This window comes from Balaenoptera musculus, chromosome 14 (genome assembly GCF_009873245.2).
Source record: "Balaenoptera musculus isolate JJ_BM4_2016_0621 chromosome 14, mBalMus1.pri.v3, whole genome shotgun sequence".
NCBI lineage: Eukaryota > Metazoa > Chordata > Mammalia > Artiodactyla > Balaenopteridae > Balaenoptera > Balaenoptera musculus.
In genome coordinates, this window is record NC_045798.1 from 81,911,757 (window position 1) to 81,937,318 (window position 25,562).

At 34.8% G+C, this 25,562-nt stretch overlaps 1 protein-coding gene across 1 annotated transcript in view; it reads left to right on the plus strand.

Annotated features, from left to right (window-relative positions):
- The window catches only part of CCDC102B (coiled-coil domain containing 102B), a 222,068-nt gene that overhangs the window by 45,313 nt on the left and 151,193 nt on the right, over positions 1-25,562 (plus strand). The window contains exon 4 of the mRNA XM_036823290.1: positions 5,766-5,874. Coding sequence (XP_036679185.1) covers positions 5,766-5,874 — 109 coding nt within the window. The remainder of the gene's footprint in view (positions 1-5,765; positions 5,875-25,562) is intronic.

Here is a 25,562-nt window from a genome sequence, read left to right on the forward strand (position 1 = left end):
ATATACAGTAAGCTTATAACTGACAAATAAAATTTGTATATATTTAAGGTATACAACATGATGTTTTGATGCATATACATACTTGGAAATGATTACCATAATCAAGCTAATTAATACACCCATCACTTCACATAGTTATTATTTTTGTGTGTGGTAAGAACACTTATGATCTACTCTCTTAGCAAATTTCAAGTATACAGTACCATGTTGTTCACTATAGTCACGACGCTGTACATTCATCTTTTTTTTTTGTTTTTTGCTATTGAGTTGTATGATTTCCTTTTATATATTTTGGATATTAACCCCAGTGTGGTGTGCAAATAATTCCTCCATTCCATAGGTTACCTTTTCATTTTGTTAATTGTTTCTTTTGCTGTGCAGAAGCTTTTTAGTTTGGTATAGTCCCACTTATTTATTTTTGCTTTTTTGGTACCTGTGCTTTTGATGTAGAATCAAAATAATCTTTGCCAATACTAATATTCAGGAGCTTTCCCCTTACGTTTTCTTCCAGGTACTTTACATTTCAGGTCTTAAATTAAGGTCTTGAATCCATTTCAAGTTAATTTTTGTGTATTTTTGCAATTTCTTTTTTACCCTAAAGTATGTTTGTGTTTGGGCAGTCCTGTACCTAATGAGAGAGTCTATCTCTCTGTGTAGACTATAAAAGCACTAGTAATTCTCTACCTCAGTCTCCTTTGCAATTAGGGTGCAGACGGTTGACATAGGAACAGCTATTCAAATGTAGCCACCTAGTTGTTTTAGCATAAATTAATCCTCCAAGAAGATGAGAGCACCAGCATCCATCCTGCTGAGGGGAGAAGGCAGTGGCAGTAGCTACATCTTGTTTTCAGAGGCAGCAGCAGCCTCAAGTCTCTGGTGACATCATCCCATGACTTGAGTTGAGGGGATGTTGAGGTCATGCTGTGATGTCTGTACCTAAATGGTGGCCCCAAGAAAGTGCTGATGGGAAGATTTCTATGGCTTTATCTTTGGTATTTCTGACTGCAGGTTCCCAATCTGCTTCACTGGTTCTCCCAGAGATTCTTTGTGCTATTAATGTCTCTTTCTATTTAAATTAGCTATTTTGAGTATATTTGTTTGTTGGACACATAGTTGATATCAGGAGAGTGTACAGGCAACAGGCAGTGGGGTCTTCATTGGGCCGGTTCTGTGACATGAGACGGGTCTTGTTCCTGGCTGCATAGCCTTGTCCAAGCCTTGGTCTCTGGTCCTCCTGGGTGTCTCTGAGCTTAACAGTATTCTTTAAAGTCATCTCTTTTCTAATTAAATTAACTACATATGGCTTTGGCTATTTGCTGAAAATGCTGAAAGGTGATGAAAATGAAAGATATTGAAAGATGTTACTGCTGAAATATGTAGTTATAAATAGTGAAATCATGAAATGATAAATAAGTTGCTTATTAAAAGTATACTTGTAAAAAATTTTATTATTCATCATTTAATACTAACTCTAAATTTTAGACTAATGAAAAAATGGATATCTAGATGTTATTACAAATTAATTATTTTTGTCTGGCAAAAAAATTTGACACTAATAGACCTCTAAGAAAATACTGACTAGATATTTTACAGTGAAATTTCACACAGTTCAAAAATGATTAATATTTATTACCAGATAGTAATGTTTAAGAATTTTTATCTCTGAAAAAATTTTGATTAATCTTCCTGTCTAGATGTTTAAAATTTATGCCCATTTATTATGGGATCATTATGGGATGATTAACAAAGTATCAAAAGATTGCATAGAAATATAATCATATCTTTTTATAAAAATCATTTTGGTTCATATACTACTTTTTAGATCCTGCAAATATTATACATTTTAACAATCTGATTTTTAAAAGTTTGTATCATCATATTAAAATACTATATTTTTTCTGAGCTTTGTCTTAGTAATTTTTTTTAAAGAATCTGTGCATAAAATATGCAATATCCTTTAGAGTAAATTAGTTTTTTTTTTTTGCCTTCTTGTAGTTCAAACAATATGGTGATAGTTTAAATTTCAATTATAAATGTAAGTACAATTAATCAATTTTGAAAATCTCTCTAAAATGTAGAATAAATTGATTAGGCCAGAAAATTAAGGATTTAAAGAGTGCCCTCTGCTGCATAAATTTAAGTGTGCACAGTCCTTATGTCCTAATGCTTGAAACAAATAGTCACTGTTTTTTTTTATAAAGCTATGCTGAAATATACCCAAGCATCACATTGCTATTAAATAAATTTTTATGAATTGCCTGTTCTCTCACTTCTCTAAATTGTACCATTTTACAGAATGAAATACATAATTTTCTTCCACTAAACTAATAAATATCAGTTATTTTATTTAAGATGTATACTTAAAGAGAGAAATAATGCTATATTTTAAATGTGACTAATCTGCCTTAAATAAAGAATACAAGTGGTTAACTATTCATTTTAATATGCTTTTCAAAATTATTTTCATTTCATGAACTGGCCTTGAATACTTAGTCTAGATGTAATCTACATATAATTATATCTTTAGACTATATCTATATTTACATGTAACTAAAAGTTTAATATAATTTGCAGTGTTCTGTTTGAACTTCTTATAAAACCCCTGAGGGCATAGTTGCCACAGTAATTCTGATGACAATTTCGAGGATCAACATTTATTCTACAGTAATTATAAATCATTTTTATGTTAATATGAGCTTTTTTGCTAACATTATCATTTGATTTATTAGAGTGTAATGTTAAAAGCTGACACTGATTTCTCAACATGTATAATTTTGAATTTGTAAATTCAAAAATGTAGACTTTTCTCAAATTTTCAAGTATAATTTTTATATTAATCTGTTTATAAATAATTCTCAAAGTTAATTTTGAGAAAATTTTCTCAATGTTTGCTTCATTACACAAATGTATTTGATCAATATCCTTTAATAAAATTATTTTATTAATTTAAGATATTCCTTTCACTGATGAAAACATTGTCATGTTCTACTCGTGTAATTCTAATAAATTAAAATTATAAATATGGTGATTCTTAAGTATTTCAATGAAGTCACAAACAATACAATTTTATTATATTTTTCAACTTAAATTTACAGGTTAAAGTCAATACTCAATTTCTTTTAAATATTCAAACATACCTTATCATCCAAAACTTTAAAACCTGAATGCCAAATACATAACATATTTTAATATACAATGTCTTTTATGTATTTTTTCTATATTTAACACAAAATGTTACTATTTGGCAATTTGTTCCCAATTTCTATATTTAATCCTATTCTTAAAATCTCAAACACAGTCACTAAGAGCAAAAATCATATCATGGTAAGCAACTGGGGTGTCATCAGCTGGCTAAATTTACTTATCTATCAGAATTTTTGGCTGCGGTTGTTAATCTGGACCTGTGGACATCCGTAGGAGTGTTCTGAAGAACCTATTGAGTCTTTTTCTTTGTTCATTGTAATATATGTACTGTGTTAATAAGGGATTCCAAATTATAGTCCTATAAATAGTGCTGGTGTCTTTTGCAACTTAAGTCTTTTGAGGTGAAGTTAAGCTGTAACAAATTCTTTTACTATCCTCTTTCAATTTTATGGCTTGATTCATGCAAATATTATTATGTAACTCTTTAATGGGCTGCTTATCCATTGATTGGATTAAACTAATATATTTATGGGCTAATTCTATTTTGAATTATTTTCATACTATTGCTACCTAGAAGATTCCTAATTCTTTTTATAGCTGCTTTATTTATTTATTTATTTATTTTTGGCTGTGCCGGGTCTTCGGTTCGTGCGAGGGCTTTCTCTAGTTACGGCAAGTGGGGGCCACTCTTCATCGCGGTGCGGGGACCGCTCTTCATCGCGGTGCGCGGGCCTTTCACTATCGCGGCCCCTCCCGTTGCGGGGCACAGGCTCCAGACGCGCAGGCTCAGTAGTGGTGGCTCACGGGCCCAGCCGCTCCGCGGCATGTGGGATCTTCCCAGACCAGGGCTCGAACCCGTGTCCCCTGCATCGGCAGGCAGACTCTCAACCACTGCGCCACCAGGGAAGCCCCCCTAATTCTTATAAATATGGAAATGGCATTCAATTTTTATTCTGGATGCATCTTCTAGCTCTGTGAATATGTCCTAAGATCTTTCTAGCAGCATTATCACTGAAATAGGTCCGTGTGTGTATTAGCTAATTATAAATACAGTAAGTAAGACTGTAACTAATAACTACAGAATCTTAGAGGCATGTAACAATCAGAATTTATTTGGTTGGAGTCTGTGAGCCACTGGAGGTTGGTTATCTGGACAGGCCTCTGCAGGGAAAACTCAGCTGTGATTCATGGCTCTTATCTTCCCCTGGGAGCAGTGGGCCTGCACAGGTATGTATTTCTCATAGTAATGGCCAAAATATAAGTGAGTAAACCCAGTTACACAAACACTTTTTAAGTCTTTGGCCACATCGTGCCCAATAGCAACCCATTGGTAATGTCAGGCACATTTTCTATTTCCAAGGCACAGCAAGTGACAATTTCATCTTGTGTTTCAGCACTAAATAACATGTATCACTATTTTTCTAGCTTCTTATGTTTTCCTTCCAGCCCCTGTCCACCATCTGACCCCTAAATTAGGTCTACATATTTTTCATTTTTGTTGTTGCAGCATCTCCTTTTAAGTATCATTTCCTGTATCAGCTATCTTTTGCTGCATAAAATAATAATAATAATTCAGTAGCTTAAGACAACAAAGTATTTTGCCTGGGTGGATGCAAGGTCAGCTGACCTCCACTGGACCAGCTGGGCTTGGCTCCTTGGTAAGGTTGAGCTCAGATCTGCTTCATATGTTTATTTGGGGACAGCGGTTCCCGGGGGAAACTCTTTTCACAGTGATGGCTGAGGGATAAAAGAAGCCTAACCACACAAATTCTTTTCAAATTTCTGTAATCTGTCACATCGGATAATATCCCATTGTCAAAGCCTAGAATCCAGGGATGGGGAAAGCAACTCTGTCCATGGAAGAAGAGGAAAGAGAATAAGTATTTTTAACAATAATCTACCACACAGATAAGGACTGACCATTTGCAAAGGTTGATATATGCTAATTACCACCAGAAATAAACAATTATTTTCAGGACTCACTCTAATAGATGTGTGGGCATGGGAAAAAAAATCAATGATGAGATATTAAAGGATTAAATATTTTCATCCAAGTTCTGTCACTTATTCTACAAATAGAGAAATTAATTTCAATTATTTTAAATAATTTAAATAAAGATCCCAGTGAAACTGCTTTATTAAAACAGAGTTGCAGATATTTAAAAAGTATTTTTATATCTCCAATAAATGACTGATTTCTTAAATGGTTATGTGGGCTCCTTGGTATTCTCTGTCATATCAAAGAATTCTTCATTCATATACAGTCACGATATGAAGTTGGATAAAAACCATGTTAAAATTAGAAACATATATATATCCTCCCGTGTAAGGAAACAATATGAATAAGAAGCATTGAAAGAAATGAATGAATAATGCAGGAGACAGCAGGCAGGAAGTCAATTATTCTAATGCTGGCAAAGCCAAATTAAATGTGTTTAAACTACTGTAAACCAACTTTTACTCAATATTTTTAATTTTTAATAAGCTGAAAAAAGTTTTCTGTCATGACAATGATCATATACAAATATAAAAAATTAGGAAAATAGAAAATCTAAAATTGAATGCATTCCTAAAATTATTTTAAAATTTTAAGTCTATTTTGCTTTTAATTCTCTATTTAGAATGCGCTTATCTTTGGAAAAAGAAATAGAACGGCTGGAGTCAGCTTTGTCTGTGTGGAAATGGAAGTATGAAGAACTGAAAGAATCAAAGACAAAAAGTCTGAAAGAGGTAGGGAGACGTATGATGGAAAGGAAGCAACTGACTGTTTTCTCTGTTCCAATGTGTAACCTGGTGGGCAGAAGACTGAGTAGACAAGAGGAAAGGAGGTTAAAAGATTGAATTCCCTCTATAAAAGGAATATTTGAACTCACATATTAATAGTGGACTCAGTCAAACTCAAGCCATAAGAAACCTTGTTCTAAATAACACATATTTTTAATGATCAACCACATGACACAATTAACTATCCATTCCAGGCACATGTGAGGGGACGGACAGCCTAAGATGCCATCATATCATAACATCTATAATAAACAACTTTATCTTACTCTTTTATAAAGCATTCTGAAAATATTAATTTATCTTAAGTATATTTAAGTTCTTTTCACATTGGCATTATAGTTACTCAGAATCAGCCATTAGCCTTTATACATTTCCTTTGCATTTTCATCAATAAAATGCTGTCATGAACACTTTCCATGATTTATTAATATTCATTATTTAAATAATATTAATTGTGTGTATTTTGTGTACTAAAGCACTATGCTAGGTAAGTATGTGGGATAGAATAATGAGCAAAGCAAATTAAAGAAAAATACTGAGCAAAAATAATGACAAGCTAAATGCTCTCCAATGAGTTAACATTTAGTTCATCTGTGTGCTATATACATACATATATATATACACACATACAAACTGTACATGTGTTGACAGCTGTCGAAAGAAGCTGCATATCGAAATCAGTTATGTAATCATGCCTTAATCTAAAGCACTCCTCCATCAGTTGTTTAAAAAGTGGGAAGCAGTATTCCTCTTTGTTTATGAAATTCCATACGAATGTTGTTTCAGCTTTGTTTCCAGCAAGTGATAAAGTGTAGAGTCATTGACTCAAGTTTGCTGAAATCCCATGAGGGAATATTCAAGAACCTTAGTTGCCAGCACTTGCCTTATTTATGGGTCACATGCAGGCATCCTGATGTTCATAAAGCATAGTAATCATCACGCAGAGGTTCAGAACTAGTCGACTATGTCAACCCTGTGGACCACTGAGATTTGAAAAGAGGGAGGGACTTCCCTGGCAGTCCAGTGGTTAAGACTCTATGCTTCCATTGCAGGAGACACGGGTTGGATCCCTGGTTGAAGAACTAAGATTCTGCATGCCGCGTGGCACAGCCAAAAAAATAAATAAATAAAATAAAAATGAAAGAATGTTTTCAAAAAAAAGGGGGGGTGGAACTTCCCTGGCAGTCCAGTGGTTAAGACTCCACGCTTACACTGCAGGGACACGGGTTTGATCCCTGGTCGGGGAACTAAGATCCTGCATGGCCCACAGCACAGGCCAAAAAAAAAAGAAGCTGTTCCTCAGCTTTAGGAAACTGTTGAGTATTGCTCAAAGGGAGCTGCTTCCCCTCTCCTTTCACCTTATGTTCTCTCCATCCCATAGCTAGAATTGAAAAATTGCCTCTACAATGAAAACATACAAGAAACAAAGTCAGTAAATGAAAAGAGGGAGAGAGTTTCCTAATACCCTTAAACAAATATCTCCTGCCTAAAAATCATTTATTAACAAAAGATAATTTCAGTGAGAACCACAGAAGGTTAGTTTGGGAACATTTCTCAATGAAGGGTGATTTAAACAAAGCTAACAAGCTAGATAAAGTTTATTTCTGTTTTATAGATTCATGTTATATTGTCAGAGTGTTTTTGTTTCCAGCTTAAACTGTGGGCATGTATGTAGTGTATGCGTGTACACACACATGCATTTGTGATGGATTCATCATATTTATATTCACAGGTACCTAACTGAACGTGGTCTCTGGGTGTGAGCACTGACAGTAAATTAATGTTCTACAGGAACAATATCTCATAACACAAAAACTGTGTTATGCTTAGAGTATAGGTGTGTTTGTCTTATAATGAGTTTTAAATTTGATTGAGAAAACTAATATTTAAGATAGAACTGGTCTTCAATTTAATTAAAATCATGCATTTACAATCTCTTGCCACTAATGGGCAGTGCAGACTTGATAACATCAATTTAACATTTCCGAAGCAGCTGTTTTTGAAAAAAGTCATGGTTTTTAGTTGGTTTACAAAATGATACATATAGTTTAAAATGTTTAATGCTTTCTATTCAAAGATGATATTTTGGGGTATCAAATTGGAAAATGTCTACTTTACATTGCTGAAGAAAGCTTTATAGATGAGAAAAAATAAAATCAACATAGCATTTTACAGTGTAAATTAGGTCTATATTTTGATGCCCATACAGAAGTATATATTAATACATATGTGACCCTTCTACTAGATAAAATGATAGGGCTTTTGGAACAAAGGAAACTTCAAAATTGTTACGGAAAATTTGTTTAAATATTTAAACTTTTGAATGCATGTTTCAGTTAGATGAACTACAACTTTGAACAATGAAGAAAAGTGACAATGAAAGAAAGAGTTTTTATTGTAGATGATGGAAAGTTAATTTAACAGAGATTTTTAAAATATTGTTTGAATTATTTATATGGGATTATTTTTAAAAAATATTTCTTTCCACTTCCTAAAGGGGGTTTATGATATTCATAGAGCCTTTGGAAGTCATGTGGCATACACATATATTTAAGTTATTTTTATAAAACATTATGGAATGTTTAAAAAAAATTTTAGACAATAAATAAAAATACTTAGTCACATGTAATTTTTATATATTCTTTGTTTAATTGTTTTATTATAGATTATAAGAGAACAATAATCTTACGGTACATTTAGAAAGGTCATTGTACAGTAATTAAAGTGTAAAATATTTTACATTCCCATAAGTTGATTGACAATCAGAAAAAGTTATTATGATACATCCTCTGGACCTTCGTATGAATTCTCCTTTCTTATTCCACTTCTCAACAATTCTGATAAATGACCTTTTCTTTCACTGTAGCTCTTCATCTATGAAAATTTTTGAATACCGTGTAATTCTTTTTTAGATGCATGAAACTTACAAACAAATACACGCCTGGCTAAAAACTGGCTGCTGGAAAATTTAGCAATTTTTAGAGCTAGAAACAGATGTGCTTAATAGACCAGAATTTTTAAAAATGTATTTGGAAGTCTGGTGTGCTTTAGAGGGAAATCTTTCTTAAATTACTGACATTTAGAGAAGAGTAAATATGAGAATTTAATTGTAAAATCGAATAGGTATTTAAAATGCAACCAAGACGATGAGTAGCAGAGTTGGTTATATTCAAAATGCTGTTCCCATGCTGAATTTAATACTTAGTTAGCTTTTCCTCTGCACGTCTGTAAATATTGATTTGGAATTAGATTATGAATTACAAGAGTGCTGTAATGACAATTTTTATGAAATCTCATGATCTAGAGAACCAAATATTCAGATAAGTAACACTGAGTACAAATAAGTATGGTACCTTGCTTTAACAATAAATGACTGATTCTTTTCATAATGGAAGATTTTTTTTACCATATGTGGAGAAAACTGCTAGCATTTTAAAATTGGTCTCAAGCTAAAAAACGGAAATTGTAACTTTTTAATCTTTCTTTGAAACTTTTGTGTTTTCACCTGGTATTTTTTTAAGGATTTTATTTAGAAATCTTTTAACTTTTTGTGATAATAGCAACATTTCTAGTAGTTTATAATTTACAGTGTTCCTTTACAAATATTTTATAAATATTTTATAAATATTTGTATTAAGTACTTAGGGAGACACAGGCTTCATGGGGCCTCTTTATGGTACTCATAGCTGACACTGAAGCCTTATCTGAAACACCTCAAAACACCTTTCTCATTTGAGGGAAATAGAAGGTTAGAATTATGAGTTATCTGTAGCTAAAATTCTATACTGATACCTTCACTTTAAAAAAGGTTGTGTCATGTGGGAGCTACTCTGCCCACATAAGAGAGGGTCCTTGAAGATACTTACTTGAAATAGGTATATGGTAGAGTATGAGTACAGTTGTTAGCTCGAAGCTAATTTCAAAGCTGTCTCATATTGCTATTTTTGTGGCTTAAAGGAAACACTCCCTAGAAATGACCCAGAACATTAATGTATCTTGTCAATTCTAACTCCACACTGTAGCTCCCACCCTTCCCTCACCCAGGCGGAGCCATCCGTCTCCTACTCTGCCCTCTCCTCTAGGTCCCTTGCCCAGCACTGTGGACCTATTCACTTGTCCACCCAGCAAGCAGGGTGATAGTTCTCGAAACGTAAACTGGATCATAAAAACACTTCAGTGACTTCCCGCAATCCAGGTCCAGCTGGCTAAGCCACCTGATGTTGACAGTTTAGTGGGTGCCCGATAATAATACCCCTCTTTCCACCCCAACTGCTCTAAAAGGCAATGCCCCAAATTCCAGCAGACAGTACCCAGCAGTGAGCTATTTTTGACGCATATACATTCCCTACCTGTGTTTGGAGTCCAGCCTTCTCCTTCTGTCAGTGACTCCGCTGTGCCCTGAGCTCTCAGAGGTCATGTAGCTGGACACTCTGCATCAGACCAGAGATTAGACACAGGAGAGAATGGGGCTGGGGGTCACATGAGGACGGTTTGTATGGACCCGGCCAGGAGTGCTGTACATTGTTTCACTTATTCACAGGCGAGTACTCATTGCCATATATGTGTGTGTGTGTGTGTGTGTGTGTGTGTGTGTGTGTGTGTGTGTGTTTATGTTTATATTTTCTGTTTCAGGCTGTTTTTTTTTTCATTGAAACAGTCACACAACAACCCTTTCACCTCCCATCCACCAGTCACATCTTGCCATTAACTTCAGTTTACATGTCACTTTATAAAAAGGAATGGTTTTATTCCCGAAAAAACTTCCTTTACTATTTTCCCTTAGAGAAATGTACAAGATTTTTAAAAGACCTTATCGACTGCAATTACTTTTTTGTTTACTTTCTGTTTGCCTTTCCCACTGAACTCTGAATTTCATGATAATATATGTCACGTCTGCTTTATTCATTTCCCTCTATGCAGTGCTGATCAAACATGGTTATGATTTGTGATGACCAAAGCTTTTTTATCTAGCTCTGTATGCTTGTATTCCTGAATGGTGGCTATGGCTATAGTGTAAGGAGAGTAGTTGAGATCCTAGTTTTGTCTTTTTTTGTTGTTGTTTTGCTAGTTATTTCTTTTTAATATTTTTTCATGGAAGGGCATTTGATTTTAAATAAAGCAGTGTGTACATGTCAAGTCTTTTATTACCTGGTGAGGTTACTGCTCTACATCCCTGAAGATTTTAGATTTTCCAGGGCGCCGGAGTGAACTTTTGCCCCTAATATCCTATCCATCATGAAAATCTGTTTAGCTTGTTCTTTGCCAGGTACAAATTAGCTTATCAGGACAAAGAGTGAGGCTGATAAAATACCATATTAGAATTCTATAAATGTATAAGAACAATGAAGCCTATGGGACACCACTTTGCTCATATAAGTGCCTTCAAGACCTTTTTAAACAAACGTAATTAAGAATAATGTAAGCACTAAATTACATAAGTCAGAATTAATTGAACTACTAGTGGATAATTCAGAGACATCACCAAGGTAACCCTCAGAACACCGAGATGACTTCCTTAACTCTAAGGCTATTGTAAGTATTACGAAAGAAAATTAGGCTCTTCAGAATCTACTTTACTTGTAGAAACATAAGATGATAAAGGAAAAGATAGGTTGAAATCAGATGTTTTAGCATCTGTTTAAGTTAACCAACACTATTTTAAAATTTAAAATACAGTACAAAGGAGTCAGCTGATATTTAATTAATCTATACAAATTAATAGTTTGAGAATGATGTTAAAAGTCAGTTGAAAAGAAGTAAAAGATAAGGTCCCTAAGAGAGTGACACAGTGACAATGGCCTCACATAGAGAGGAACATTCAGTCTGCAAAACATCTTTATTTTCTATTCCAGCTGACAGGACACTTTCCAGCGATGCATGCATGCCTCATAAATCCAAAGATTCTGGTTTTATCTTTTCCTATAAGAAATCCCTATGCAGGGACATTCAGTTAAGACCATTCTGGAGATAAGGATCTTCCTTTTAGTAAATAGCATGAGGATTTTTACCTGCAGGAGCAGTTTTCATGTTGAAAAGGAGATTGGATCAAGGCACCCTGCTCATCTTAGCCCTGCCGTGTACTGACACCAAAGGTGTTGATTGTATACACCTGAGTGAAAGAATCAGCTATAAAACAGGAATGTATAGCATGCAATTTAAAAATTCTCTATGATATAAAAGATCTGGAAAAATAAATTAAAAATTGTTCATTCTTTTCAAATACATTATGTATCATTTTGTAACTCTATAAACGTCCCTTTTTATTTTTTCAAATATATAGTTTAAAGACAAGGACACTGGAGTTAGGAGTGCATGATTGCGGGGGGTTTAGAGGGTGACATTTTTTTTTTGGTGGTGGGGTGTTCCAAGTGTTTCTAATGATTTTGTTTAGCTTTACTGAGGTATAAATGATATACAAAAAATTGAGCACAGTGTATGCATTTTGATGAGTTTGGACATATGCATACATCTATGGTACTACCATCACACCAAGGCACTAAACTTACACATCAACTCCAGCATTTTTCTTGTGTTCTTATGTGTATATGTGTGTGTGTGCTTGTTTGTGGTAAGAACACTTCACATGAGATCTATCCTCTTAATATTTGGGGTTGGCTAAAAAACTCGTTTTGTTTTTTTTTTTCCATAAGCTGGCTCTAGTAGTGCTTAGTTGTCTTTAACTTCATTCGAAACAATTTTGTTAGATTGTACTGAGACAGCTGTCGTATCAGCGTTCATTTAAAAAAAAAACTAATCAAAACTGGTGAATGTTTGTGTAGCCATTTTAATATTGAAGATGGAAGAAAACAGCAATATTTTCAGCATATTATGCTTTATTATTTCAAGAAAGGTAAAAACACAACTGATACGCAAAAATAGATTTGTGCAGTGTATGGAGAAGGTGCTGTGATCGAATGTGTCAAAAGTGGTTTGTGAAGTTTCATGCTGGAGATTTCTCACTGGATGATGCTCCGCGGTCCAGTAGACCAGTTGAAGTTGATGGTGATCAAATCGAGACATTAATTGAGAACAGTCAACGTTATACCACGCAGAGATAGCCAACATACTCAAAATATCCAAGTCAAGTTTTGAAAATCATTTGCACCAGCTATTGGTGCAAATGGTTATTTTAATTGCTTTGATGTTTGGGTTCTACATAAGTTAAGTGAAAAAAACCTTCTTGACCGTATTTCCGCATGCAATCCTCTACCAAAATGTAATGAAAAAGTTCTGTTTTTAAAACAAATTGTGATGGGCGATGAAAAGTGGATACTGTACAACAATGTGGAATGGAAGAGATCGTGGGGCAAGTGAAATGAACCACCACCAACCACACCAAAGGCCGGTCTTCATCCAAAGAAGGTGATGTTGTGTATATGGTGGAATTGGAAGGGAGTTCTCTATTATGAGCTCCTTCTGGAAAATCAAATGATTAATTCCAACAAGTACTGCTGGCAGTTAGACCAACTGAAAGCAGCACTCGATGAAAAGCATCCAGAATTAGTCAACAGAAAATGCGTAATCTTCCATCAGAATAATGCAAGACTGCGTGTTTCTTTGATGACCAGGCAAAAACTGTCACAGCTTGACTGGGAAGTTCTGATTCATCCGCCGTATTCACCACACATTGCACCTTTGGATTTCCATTTATTTCGGTCTTTACAAAATTCTCTTAATATAAAACATTTCAATTCCCTGGAAGACTGTAAAAGGCACCTAGAACAGTTCTTTGCTCAAAATGATAAAAAGTTTTGGGAAGATGGAATTATGAAGTTGCCTGAAAAATGGCAGAAGGTAGTGGAAGAAAAGGGTGAATATGTTGTTCAATAAAGTTCTTGGTGAAAATGAAAAATATGTCTTTTATTTTTACTTAAAAACCAAAGGAACTTTTTGGCCGACCCAATATTTTAAAGGACACAATACCATATTGTTAACTAAAGTACTATGTTGTACAACAGATCTCTAAAACTTATTCATCTCGCACAACAGAAACTTTGTATTCATTTAAAAACAACTCCCCATTTTGCCCTCCCCCCGCCCCCAGCCCCTGGTAACCACCATTCTATTCTCTGCTTGTGTAAATTTGACTATTTTAGAAATACCTCATATAAGTGGCATCATGCCATATTTGTCTTTCTGTTACTGATTTATTTCACTTAGCATAATTTCCTCTAGGTTCATCCATGTTGTTGCAAGTGGCAGGATTTCCTTACTTTTAAGGCTGAATGATATTCCATTGTACGTATATACCTCATTTTCTGTATTCATTCATCTGTCAATGGACATTTGGGTTGTTCCCATATCTTGGCTGTTGTGAAAAATGATGCAGTAAATGTGAGGATGCAGGTATCTCTTAGCGATCCTGATTTCAATTATTTTGGTTATATACGCAGAAGTGGGATTGCTGGATCACATGGTACTTATATTTTTAATTTTTGGAGGAACCTCTATACTGCTCTCCAAAGTGGAGATTTCCCATATGCCTCCTGTCCCTACACATACAAGCCTTTCCAGTTGTCAACATCACTCAACAGAATGGTACATTTTTTACCAAGGATGAATCTACGCTGACACATCATAATCACCCAAAGTCCACCATTTACCTTAGAGTTCGTTCAGTGTGAATGTACCTTAGGGTACATTCTATGCGTTTAGACAAATGTATAATGATATATTTCCGCCATTATGGTATCATACGTAGTGTTGGTTTTTTTAAAAATTATTTATTTATTTATTTATGGCTGTGTTGGGTCTTCGTTTCTGTGTGAGGGCTTTCTCTAGTTGCGGCAAGTGGCGGCCACTCTTCATCGCGGTGCGCGGGCCGCTCACTATCGTGGCCTCTCTTGCTGTGGAGCACAGGCTCCAGACGCGCAGGCTCAGTAATTGTGGCTCACGGGCCTAGTTGCTCCACGGCATGTGGGATCTTCCCAGACCCGGGCTCGAACCCGTGTCCCCTGCATTGGCAGGCAGATTCTCAACCACTGCGCCACCAGGGAAGCCCCATATGTACTGTTTTTACTGTCCCCAAAATCCTCTGTGTTCCACATAGTCATCCTTCCTTGCCCCACCTCCTTCAACACCTGGCAACCACTGATATTTTCTTGTCTCCATAGATTTGCCTTTTCAGAATGTCATATAGTTGGAATCATACAGTACGTAACTTCTTAAGATTGACTTCTTTCACTTAGTGATATGCTTTCCTCCATGTCTTTTCACAACTTGATAGCTCCTTTCTTTTTAGTGCTAAGTAATATTCCATTGAATGGATGTACCACAGTTTATCCAGCTACCTGCTGAGGGACATCTTGGTTGCTTTCAAGTTTTAGCAGTTATGGATAAGGCTGCTGTGAACTTCTATGTGCAGGGCTTTATGTGGTTTTCAGTCTCTTTTCATTTAATTATTACCCCCTGGTGAAATGAGTTCCTGTCTTAGATTATTTTATGGGTCACTGACCACCTTCTAGACAGCAGCATTTGAATGAGGCATCCTCGGGATTGTGTCCAGGATCACATCTCAAAGTACGGCAAGTTATGTGGGAGGGACTGAGTGTAGCTGCTCTGATGAGAAAGGGCTATGGATGTGGTGGAGACTCAAGGCATCACTGTCTCCTCTTCAGGGCTGTGGTGCATCCTAATTAGTACCAGAAGCTTTAAAGAGAGTTAAGAAATCATAAAGACAGAAGGCTCCTTTAGCTAGTATTTTTATAGGTATCATATGGGAGAACTGAAAAGGCACAGGTGACACACAAGAACAAAGAGTATTCTTTGAAATGCACTTTAGAATGTATATCACTTGAGGAAATTTTCCTTTGTAATATAGTTCTGAGGTTACGATCAAAGCCGGTCGAAGATATAATTCTATATTCACATTAAACGTCTTCTGATATATACAAAATGAGTTGCTGATGAAATCTCATGAGAGTTCTCACATGGATAATCAGGATATTATGAAAAATGGTAAATAATCTTTTAATCCAATTGTACTGAATTAGCAGAATCCATTAGATTCAACTGAAAATAATTTTTAAAAATATATCTGTCCAGCTGTCTCTTGAAAGATTTTGATTTAATTGGTTAGGCATACCAATTACATATCTGTATTTTTAGAAGTTCGTTAACCTGGTGTGCACCTTAAATTGATATCTGCTGCTCTAAAACATCACCTGGGGAGGGGAACGGGGACTGTGGAAATCTCCAAAACCAGTTGTGACCATTTTATGTTAAAGATTGACTTGACTTGGCCACCACCAATTGCCCAGATATCTGGTCAAACATTATTCTGGGTGTGTCTGTGAGGGTGTTTTGGCATGAGATTAGCATTTGAATGAGTAGACTGAGTAAAGCACATTGCCCTTCCTAATGTGAGTGGGCCTCATCTAATCAACTGAAGGCCTGAATAAACAAAAAGTCCAACTCTCGTGCAGGTAAGAGGGAATTCATTCTGCCCGACTGTCTCTGACCTGGGGCATCAGTTTTGCCCTGGTTTTGGACTTGAACTGAAACATCAGCTTTTTCCTGGATCTGGAACCTGTTGACTCAAGCGGGAGCTCTACCATGAGCCCTTCTGGTTCTCAGGTCTTTTAACTTGGACTGGAGCTTTCACCACTGGCACTCCTTGGTCTCCAGCTTGCCGACTATAGATCTTGGGAATATGTGTGTGTGTGTGTATATATATATATATATATGTGTGTGTGTGTGTGTGTGTATATGTCTTAGTCTGTTTCTCTAAAGAACCTTAATACACCAACCTTACTGAAAAAGTCATAACTTGAACATATCTGCTCTCTGCAAGTCCTCATTTATCTCCACTCAATGATTTTTCTCTCTTTTGCCAGTTGTAAAGTTGGCATTGGAAGCACTACATGTACTCCTAGTTAGTAACATCAATTATAAAGTGAAATATATACTTTATATATTTTATGATTTCTTTGGCCTATTTTCCATTGTTCTGACTTTTTTTTCACTATTTAGATGGCTTTAGCTGATTCTAGACATTGCATTGTTTACACAAAAAAGCATAAAATCCCAAAGAAGAAAAGTGATTTTATCAACTATTTGGTTGTGGGAAAGATTTGTACAGGTCAGGCTCCAGTCTCCAATGATTTCAAAACGCCATATGTTAAGGGAGAGTAAGAATGTATTAACAAATTTCAAGTCACCAAATTAGTGAAAAATCATGTAAAATGGAATGTTTCCAAGAATAACTTAATTACATTACCAGCAGCATCATATGCATAAGTTCAGGTGCCATTTTAATATTGACAGAGAGAGTTTGTGTGAAATGTTCAAATTCATTTTGAATTACCTTCTCAATGTTTAATTATGAAATACATAGAGAAGTGGGTGATGAGGCTTTTTGATTCTTCATAAAATAAGGGTGCCAATGAGACAAATTAAGAGGTTTTGAAAACTCGTATTGTGTTTCAGATAGTTTGATTAAGTATGCTTCTAACAGAAGCTCTTTGTGATTTTAAAATTAAATCAGAAGGTGTAATTGCTATAAATCTCTTGACTAAAATAATCTTTGCTTTTTACATATTTTAATAGATTTATTGAGATATAATTCACTTACCATACAATTGATTGTAAAACATATAATTTGGTGTTTTTTTAATATATTCACAGAGTTGTGCAACTGTCACCATAATCGACTTTAGAACATTTCATCAGTCCAGAAAGAAACCCTAGATCCATTAGCAGTGACTTCTTATTTCCCTCCAATCCCCACAGCTTTAGTTAATTACTAATCTAATTTAATACTGTAGATTTACCTATGCTGGGCATTTCATATAAATGGAAATTTATGACTGGCTTCTTTCAACTTACATAGGTTTTTGAATAGAGTTTCTATAATCTGCCTTCCTACCAATTCTTCCTGTTACAACTCAAGAACATAAACATGTTGATTTTTTTTTATGGCAACCTCATGTAGAAAAAAATATTGGGAGGCATAAGTTTCTGTTTCCCATAAGAAAATATATTAACATTTAGCTGTTTTATTCATGTCTGAAGCAAGAGGTAAACATTTTAAAATTATATTACTTTTCTTAAATGAAAACTTTGATTTTGACAGAAGTACAGGTCATCAAGAGACCAAGACTAAGTAGGAAAACAAAGAAAACAAAGAAAAACATTTGACACATCTGATGAAGGACCATTATCCAAAGTATACAAAGAACACTTAAAGCTCAACAATAAGAAGATAAACAATTGGATTAAAGAATGGGCCAGACTTGAACAGACACTTCACCGAAGATGTGCAGATGGAGAATAAACATATCAAAAGATGCTCACACATCCTATGTCATCAGGAAAATGCAAACTAAAACAACAGTGAAATACCACTACATACCTATGAGAGTGTCCAAAATCCAGAACACTTGACACCAAATGCTGGCTAGGATGTGGAGCAACAGGAATTCTCATTCATTGCTGGTGAGAATGCAAAATGATACAGCCACTTTGGAAGACAGTGTGATAACTGTAGTTAATAATATTGTATTGAGTTACTACATAGTAACTCAAAAGTTACTATGAGAGTAGAGCTTTAATGTTTTCACCATAACAACAACAACAAAATGGTAATTATGTGAAGTGAAGGATGTGTTAACTAACCTTATTATTGTAAACATTTCACAATATGTAGGTGTATCACATCATCACACTGTACACCTTCAACTTACACAATGTTACATGTCAATTATGTCTCAGTAAACTGGAAAAATATACAAAAAATATTTTAAGGCACATTTGATAGTTATAAATGGAAAAAAAGAAGACTTTCTTCATTGCTGGCTTTGAGCAATTTGATTTTAATGTGTGTTGCTGTGACCTCTGTATATATCTTTGTTCTTGGGGGTGTGTTGAATTTCTTGGATCTGTGTGTTCATACTTTTTTATTAAATTTGGAAAATTTCTCGTCATTATGTTTTTTAAATATTTGTCTTCATCCCTTCATCAGGGATGCCAATTATAAGTACGTTAAGACTCTTGAAGTTGTCCCACTGTTTGCTAATTGACTCCCAGTGTAGTCCTACTGGGGTGAGTGAATGGTGAGTACTGGAAGGCTTGGAAGGGGAAGTTTGGTCAGTGACATATACCAAGCACCTTGGTTGTTCCTGAGTTTTCAAATGTTCTTCGCTATGATTAAGTTATCACTGTTTGCTAACTGCCTTCCCATAGAGACCAGGCAATAGAGGTGCTATCTCCTTCAATGTTTACATTTCAAAGAGATAGTTCCCAGGTCCTAGAGAAGGACCTCCCTGGGTTATAAAGCTGGCAAGAGGCTCGCAGATTTATGCCTCAAAGGGGCAGGGAAAGAATTTACTATTACAAGTTGTTGTTGTTGTTTTCAAAATAAACACTCTAAGACAATGAAAGCCAAGAACCTGTAGTCACAAATAAACCCCTCTAATTTTAGTCAGACTGAGGGGAACATTAAGCCCTCTTGGTCACTTCTAATTCTATCATCTTTGTTCTTTCGGGCCAGTTTCAACTGATGAATTTTTCTCCTCATTATGGGTCACGCATTCCTATTTGTTTGCATGACATGAAATTTTTGACTGGACTTCTGTAATTAGCAATTTTATCTTGTTGGGTGGCACTGAATATTTTCATTTTTTAAAATTATTTTTGAGCTTTGTTCAGAGATGTAGTTTTATTACTTGGAGATAATTTAATCTTTTTTGTCTTGAAGCCTTTAAGCCTTGTTAGATAAGACCAGAGCAGCATTTAGTCTAAGGCTATATTTCCTACTGAGTGTGGAGGCAAAACCATTCTGAGTCCTTTTTGTAATGGAAATGTGAATTATGAGGTCTTCCATTTTGGCAGCTGGGAATAGGAATTATTACTGGCCTTATGTGAGTCCTAGGCGGTGTTTCTTTTAATTCTCTTGGGGGTTAGTTTTCTTACAAGTATGTTCAGATCACCACCCTGGTGAGTACTCTGCAGACCTCCAGGGTTCCCCTCTGCTCCGTTCTCTCCGCTGTGGTACCTTTGCCTCAGCTACCCCTCATCCCATCACTCCCAGCTCCACCCAAACTCGGGGGGACCAACAGCTTCTTCCTTGCTTCCCCTCCCTCCCCTGTGAACTGAAACTCCTTCCAGGTAATAAACTGGCTATTTTTAGGGCGCTTTTTGTTTTCTCAGGGATTGCCTGATAATCAATGTCTTTACAACAATTGTTTCTTCCATTTTTCTTGCTTTTTAGTGGTTTCAGGTTGGCATATTTAGCTTCTTTGACTCCATCTTGTTTAGCAGTCAGTATCGTTTTGATTATGTATTAGAAGTATGTTTTTTTTTAATCTTGTTTCCCTTTAAATATTATTTTTTGCAAAAGCAGTCAATTTTTATACAGAATATGGGTTTATATATGTTTTGTGAATGTTTTGATAAGTCATGATAACCTGTTTTAAAATAACACATATTTTTATTCAAGATATTTTATTTTTTACTGAATTAAAAGAACAAAGGTCATTACCCTTTTTTGTGTAACATTTTATTTTTTACATGGTTTCTAAGCTGTTAATCACCCTTTATTTTACTAATTTATCAAGAGATAAATATTCACATGAAGCTCAGACATTTTAATTGGATATATCTTTTTAAGTGTGTTTTAATATGTAGGTTTTTCTTTATATTTCTTTTTCCTTTTTTCCTTCTTATAATTTATTTAAAAAGCCAAGTCATTTGTCCTGTGAAGTTTTATTTTGGATTTTAGAGATTGCATCCTAAGGTAGGATTTGTTATGTTTCTCTATTCTCTATATTTCTTATAAAATGGGAGCTGGATCAATAGGTTTGACATAATTCTCTTTCAGGATGTTCTCCTAGGTGGGGTATTCTTCCCTTAAGAAGCACATGGTATTTGGGTGTCCCTGAGGTGCTAGCAGACCTATGCTTATTGCCTAGAACCATCAATTAATTCGGGGCTGCAAAATTGTGATATTCTCTTATTTCTCCTTAAGCTATTAGTTGGAATATTTAAATGAAGAGAACTTCTCACATAATACTTTATGCATTTAGATATAGTCAGGATACATGAGAGATTATTTTCCCTTTCTCTACCAATTTACAAAATAATAAATTAATTCACTAGCATTCCCCAGTGTTAATCAAACTAGTATTTTTAGTATCATTATGAATTCATGAATTTAAACTTACTGAGTGTGCTTTAACATACTGCAATTATTATCTCTACTTATATTCAAAAATTCCCATATTTAGAGAGCAGAAACTTCTTAATATTGGCTACTGAGAACATTTGATGCAATCCTAGCAAACTTTTATAGTTTCCTTACTCTGTGGTATGACAAAATATACTAGATATACCAAAATATCTTTGTTTTAGGTCTGGAATAAGCCATTTCTTCAGAGCCCTGGATTCTCAGTGAGGAATAGCTCAAGACCACAATCTGTGTGTAGAAATGTGCTGAGATGGTCATTATTTCCAGGCCATTTCAGTGGAAAGAACTGGTAAATTTATAAATATGTTGAATCTTCTTTATCATTCTCCTCTGTTCATCACAGTTTGTTCATTACTTTTGGTTATTTAGCATCTTATTTCTTTTTACCTTGTCTCTTATGGCAGCATCTGTTGCACTTTTTTGCTCTTGTGTTCCTTTTAGCTTATTCGGAAGTGATTTTTATTTCTAATTCTTTCCTGAATATTATTACAGTTCTGAATATTTAAAATTCTTGGTTGCATTGCTCTTTCATGTTATTTATAATTTTATTGATGTTTTTGTCACATCGAAAAATTTGATTCTTCTTTTTCTCTAGTGGGCATGTATTTCTAGAATGTTCTCACTATTTATACCATATTCTCATTGTATTCAAGATTATTCTATTCCTCATTCTTTTGTCCGTATATAACACTACATGTGATTCAACTATGACCCTCTTTTGTTGCTCATTCTTAAATGGATTTAGTTTTTTTTGGTACATTGAAGGGAAAGTGGGTGAATAAAGAAATGTTTGCTAGCTTCACTGCTTTATAACTCATTACTCTTAATATTTGTGCAATGTGCCCCAAATTATGGCTTTGTCCTCTCCAAAACCTCCTGGCCCTGTTCTCCAGCGGACTTCTACCCGGATCCCTTCTCTGCCTTTATTGCCACTGTTCCTCTCAATGTGGATTCTGTTCTCGGCATTACCCTCTGAGGGGAGGGGTATTTTTAAAAGAAGTCTTGTCTGCTTTTTTTTAAGAGTATATAGGGTAGAGACTGCTCCAGTTCTTCAGACTTTACAATGGCCCTCTTGCATAAGCTCCCAAATTAGAAATTGTGAAACTCCCCTAGTTTCATCTACTGTTTTCATGTTGACCTGACACACTTCCCAGGTATTGTATATTGTCAGTTTGGGGTTCTCCTGTTCTCAGATCATGATGATTCCCTTTAGTTTTCTCAAGCAGGTGCTGCTCTCCTGCAATTCTTGAAGCTGTGAGTGGGTTGTCTTAACGCACTTGTATCTTGGAGTTCATAGGGACAACTTGTCACCTAATTTTGCTGTAGGCATCCATAGGTTTTTTAGTTTGTTATTCTCATTGCTCTGTTTTCATGGAGAGATTGCAGTCATTAAAATAATTAACACCACCAGACCACTGCCTTCTTCTCACAGTTCCCTACAGGGATAGTAATTTGGTTTTCAACCCCAGATTTCCAGCTTCCACATGGGGCCTTCAAAAATTGATCTGCCTAAGGAAGTACTTTGCAAGCGAGTTCTCTTAGCCCACATTACCCTCCACCCACTTCTCAAATGAGAGGCATATTTATCTTTCTAATCCCCAGTATTATTTTAGAATATTTTGCCAGACTGAGAAAAACTAAAGAGTGCCAGACACAGAGATATTTTAAAATATTGGTATTAATAAGCCAACTAACGAATGAGTCACAAAACCTTTGGCATGTCAGGTGGTTCCTACTTTTCCTTTTCATAAGAATACTGGAATAGGACCTAATGGATTGGTCAGTTTGTAGATAATAAAAAATAAATTTTGATATAAAATCAAAATGTAGCTTTGCCGTATATTTAGTAGGATATTAAAAAATAACAAAAACAATGACTGGTATAACAAAATATCTTCCATTTCTGTCAACATGTGTGATCAACTTTCTCAGTGCTCATATTTTAAAAAGAATAAATAAAACTGATGATAATTATTATTTTATTCTATCAGTAAGTAATTTCATCCATGGATACACAAACTAATTGAAAAAATGTGTCTATGTGTCTCATAAAGAGATGCATTTCCAGTAAATGATTAGTTTATATTTAGTAATTATTTATCACAATATGTGCTATCCCATCTTACTTTTAAGCAACCACGTACCCGTAATAATCGTTAAGGTAATTCAATCCAAAAGAAACTTTTTAACATTTGGAACCTTACAGTTGTAATATATATAATACACACATATTTTATATACATATTTTTATTGCACGTTGTAGAGTAAAAACATTTTCAAGTATAAACACATGTTACAGTAAGATGATGTGGAGGAGGTGGAATAGAAATAAAAATTTAAGAAATAAAATTAACAACATAATTTTTTTTGAACAGATGACAGTGAATATCACATTTCTATGGATTTTAGATACTGCATGAAGTGTGATGCAACCATTTTATTTAAAGTGTCAATATTTAAAATTCACCAGAAAGTTTACTTTTTGAATCTAAGTAAATATAATATTTTAAGACAAACTTTAAAAAGGTAGAGGATACATTAGCATGAGAGAAAAAGAGTTTAAAGACCACAAAAATCAGTTATTTAGTGCTTTTATTTTGACTTGAAGGATACAGTAAAATTTGCATTAATCATAGTTAAACATTCCTAACTGTCTTTACTACCATTCTTTAAGGTTGAGGGAGGGATTTAGGTAAAGTTTACTTAAAAGAATTTTTGGCTAAGTTTTGGAGCTATGATATAAATGATGACATTTTGGAGGCTTCTCTGTACACTTACAGTTGATTCAAGTTATTTGAATGAACTGAACCTCGTTGTTAGCTGTCCCTGGGTCCACTGCATTTGGGTAGCCTTCTGTTGGGGCACATTTCCTTCTTACATTCCTCACCTTTCATAAGAATATGGTATCCCTACCAGAACCTGCCTAACTGTTAAACATTCGTTCTTATATTCTGAACTAGTTGATAGTCAATACTTATCCCAAAAGCCAAATTATAAATGTATGTATCAACATGAAGGCAATGGGAAGAGCCGTTAAAGTGTGTTGACCAGGGTCAATCTGATTACAATAAAACAAATAACTCAAACTTCAGTGTGAAGAAGAGATTTGGGGGGCATGGGTGATGATGAAACTGTTGTGAGTCTAACATGGTAATCCGGAAAGAAATAATCAGATGCCCTAGGCTTGGTGGGGGATGTGGAGAGATGTGGAGAGTTGAGAAATATACAAGTGAAAGAAATCATGATGCTTGGTGATTAATTGAATGTTGAATGCATTTTCCTTCTCCTATATTATATGATTAAATAAGAAAATATTTTTATTTATGTTACACAATATTTTTATTTTCTAGACATTTTCTCCTGAAAGATTTTTCCACTCTATGCTAAATCTAAATGTATTAGAGTAAATATTTATGTGTAATGTTGCTAATTTTCCAGAAGCAAATTATGGCAGATATTTCTGAAGTCAGAGATATGATAAGTTGCCTGGTTTAATCTTTCACAAATACTGCAGTATGAAAAGAGGAATTTTAATGAGGAATTTTGGAATTATACTGTAATGCAATTTCAAAAAAAAAAAAAAAACTATTGCAAGAGACTACACTTAACAGAATTTAAAATAAAGGGATGTAAACTTGGAAAATGCTTTCTAATTCTGACTCATTCACTTCATCAGATACCTTCTATTTCTGTCATTTTCAATTTAACTAATGTGATATATCATTTGTGGATAACATTCATAATTCTGCTAAATTAATAATCCTTACCATCTCCCCATCTGTGGCTTTCAACTTTTCATTTGCTAAATAGATTTTTAGTTACAACTCCATTAATCTAAATCTAAAGTTGAAGAGGTAAGTGGCAAAATTAAAGGGATTTTGAGTTCAAAAAATAATTATTAAATGATCAAAATAACTCAGTTTTTTAATAGGAGGGAGTATAGTTGTTTCATTAATTTGTTAATCATTTTTTTTCTGTTATATTGTTTTAATTGCTTTAGCTGTTCAATATTTCATTTACTGTTTTTATTTTCTTTTTTGCTCTTGCCTGTCTGGAGTGCATAGGAACTGTGAGGTTAGAGGGGCTGGCTTAGAATAAGAGATAAGAATAGGAGACCAGGACTGAGGGTTATAGGACCAAGCAGCTGATAAGGACTTTGACTTATACTCTGAATGGATTGGGAAACCTCTGGAAAGATCTGAGCAGTGGAGTTACATGATTTGATTTACTTTTTTAAAAGCTTTTTTTTTTTTAATTTATAAATTTATTTATTTATTTATATTTGGCTGCGTTGGGTCTTCGTTGTTGCACGCGGGCTTTCTCTAGTTGCAGCGAGCGGGGGCTACTCTTTGTTGCGGTGCACGGGCTTCTCATTGCGGTGGCGTCTATTATTGTGGAACACGGGCTCTAGGCACGCGGGCTTCAGTAGTTGTGGCACGTGGGCTTCAGT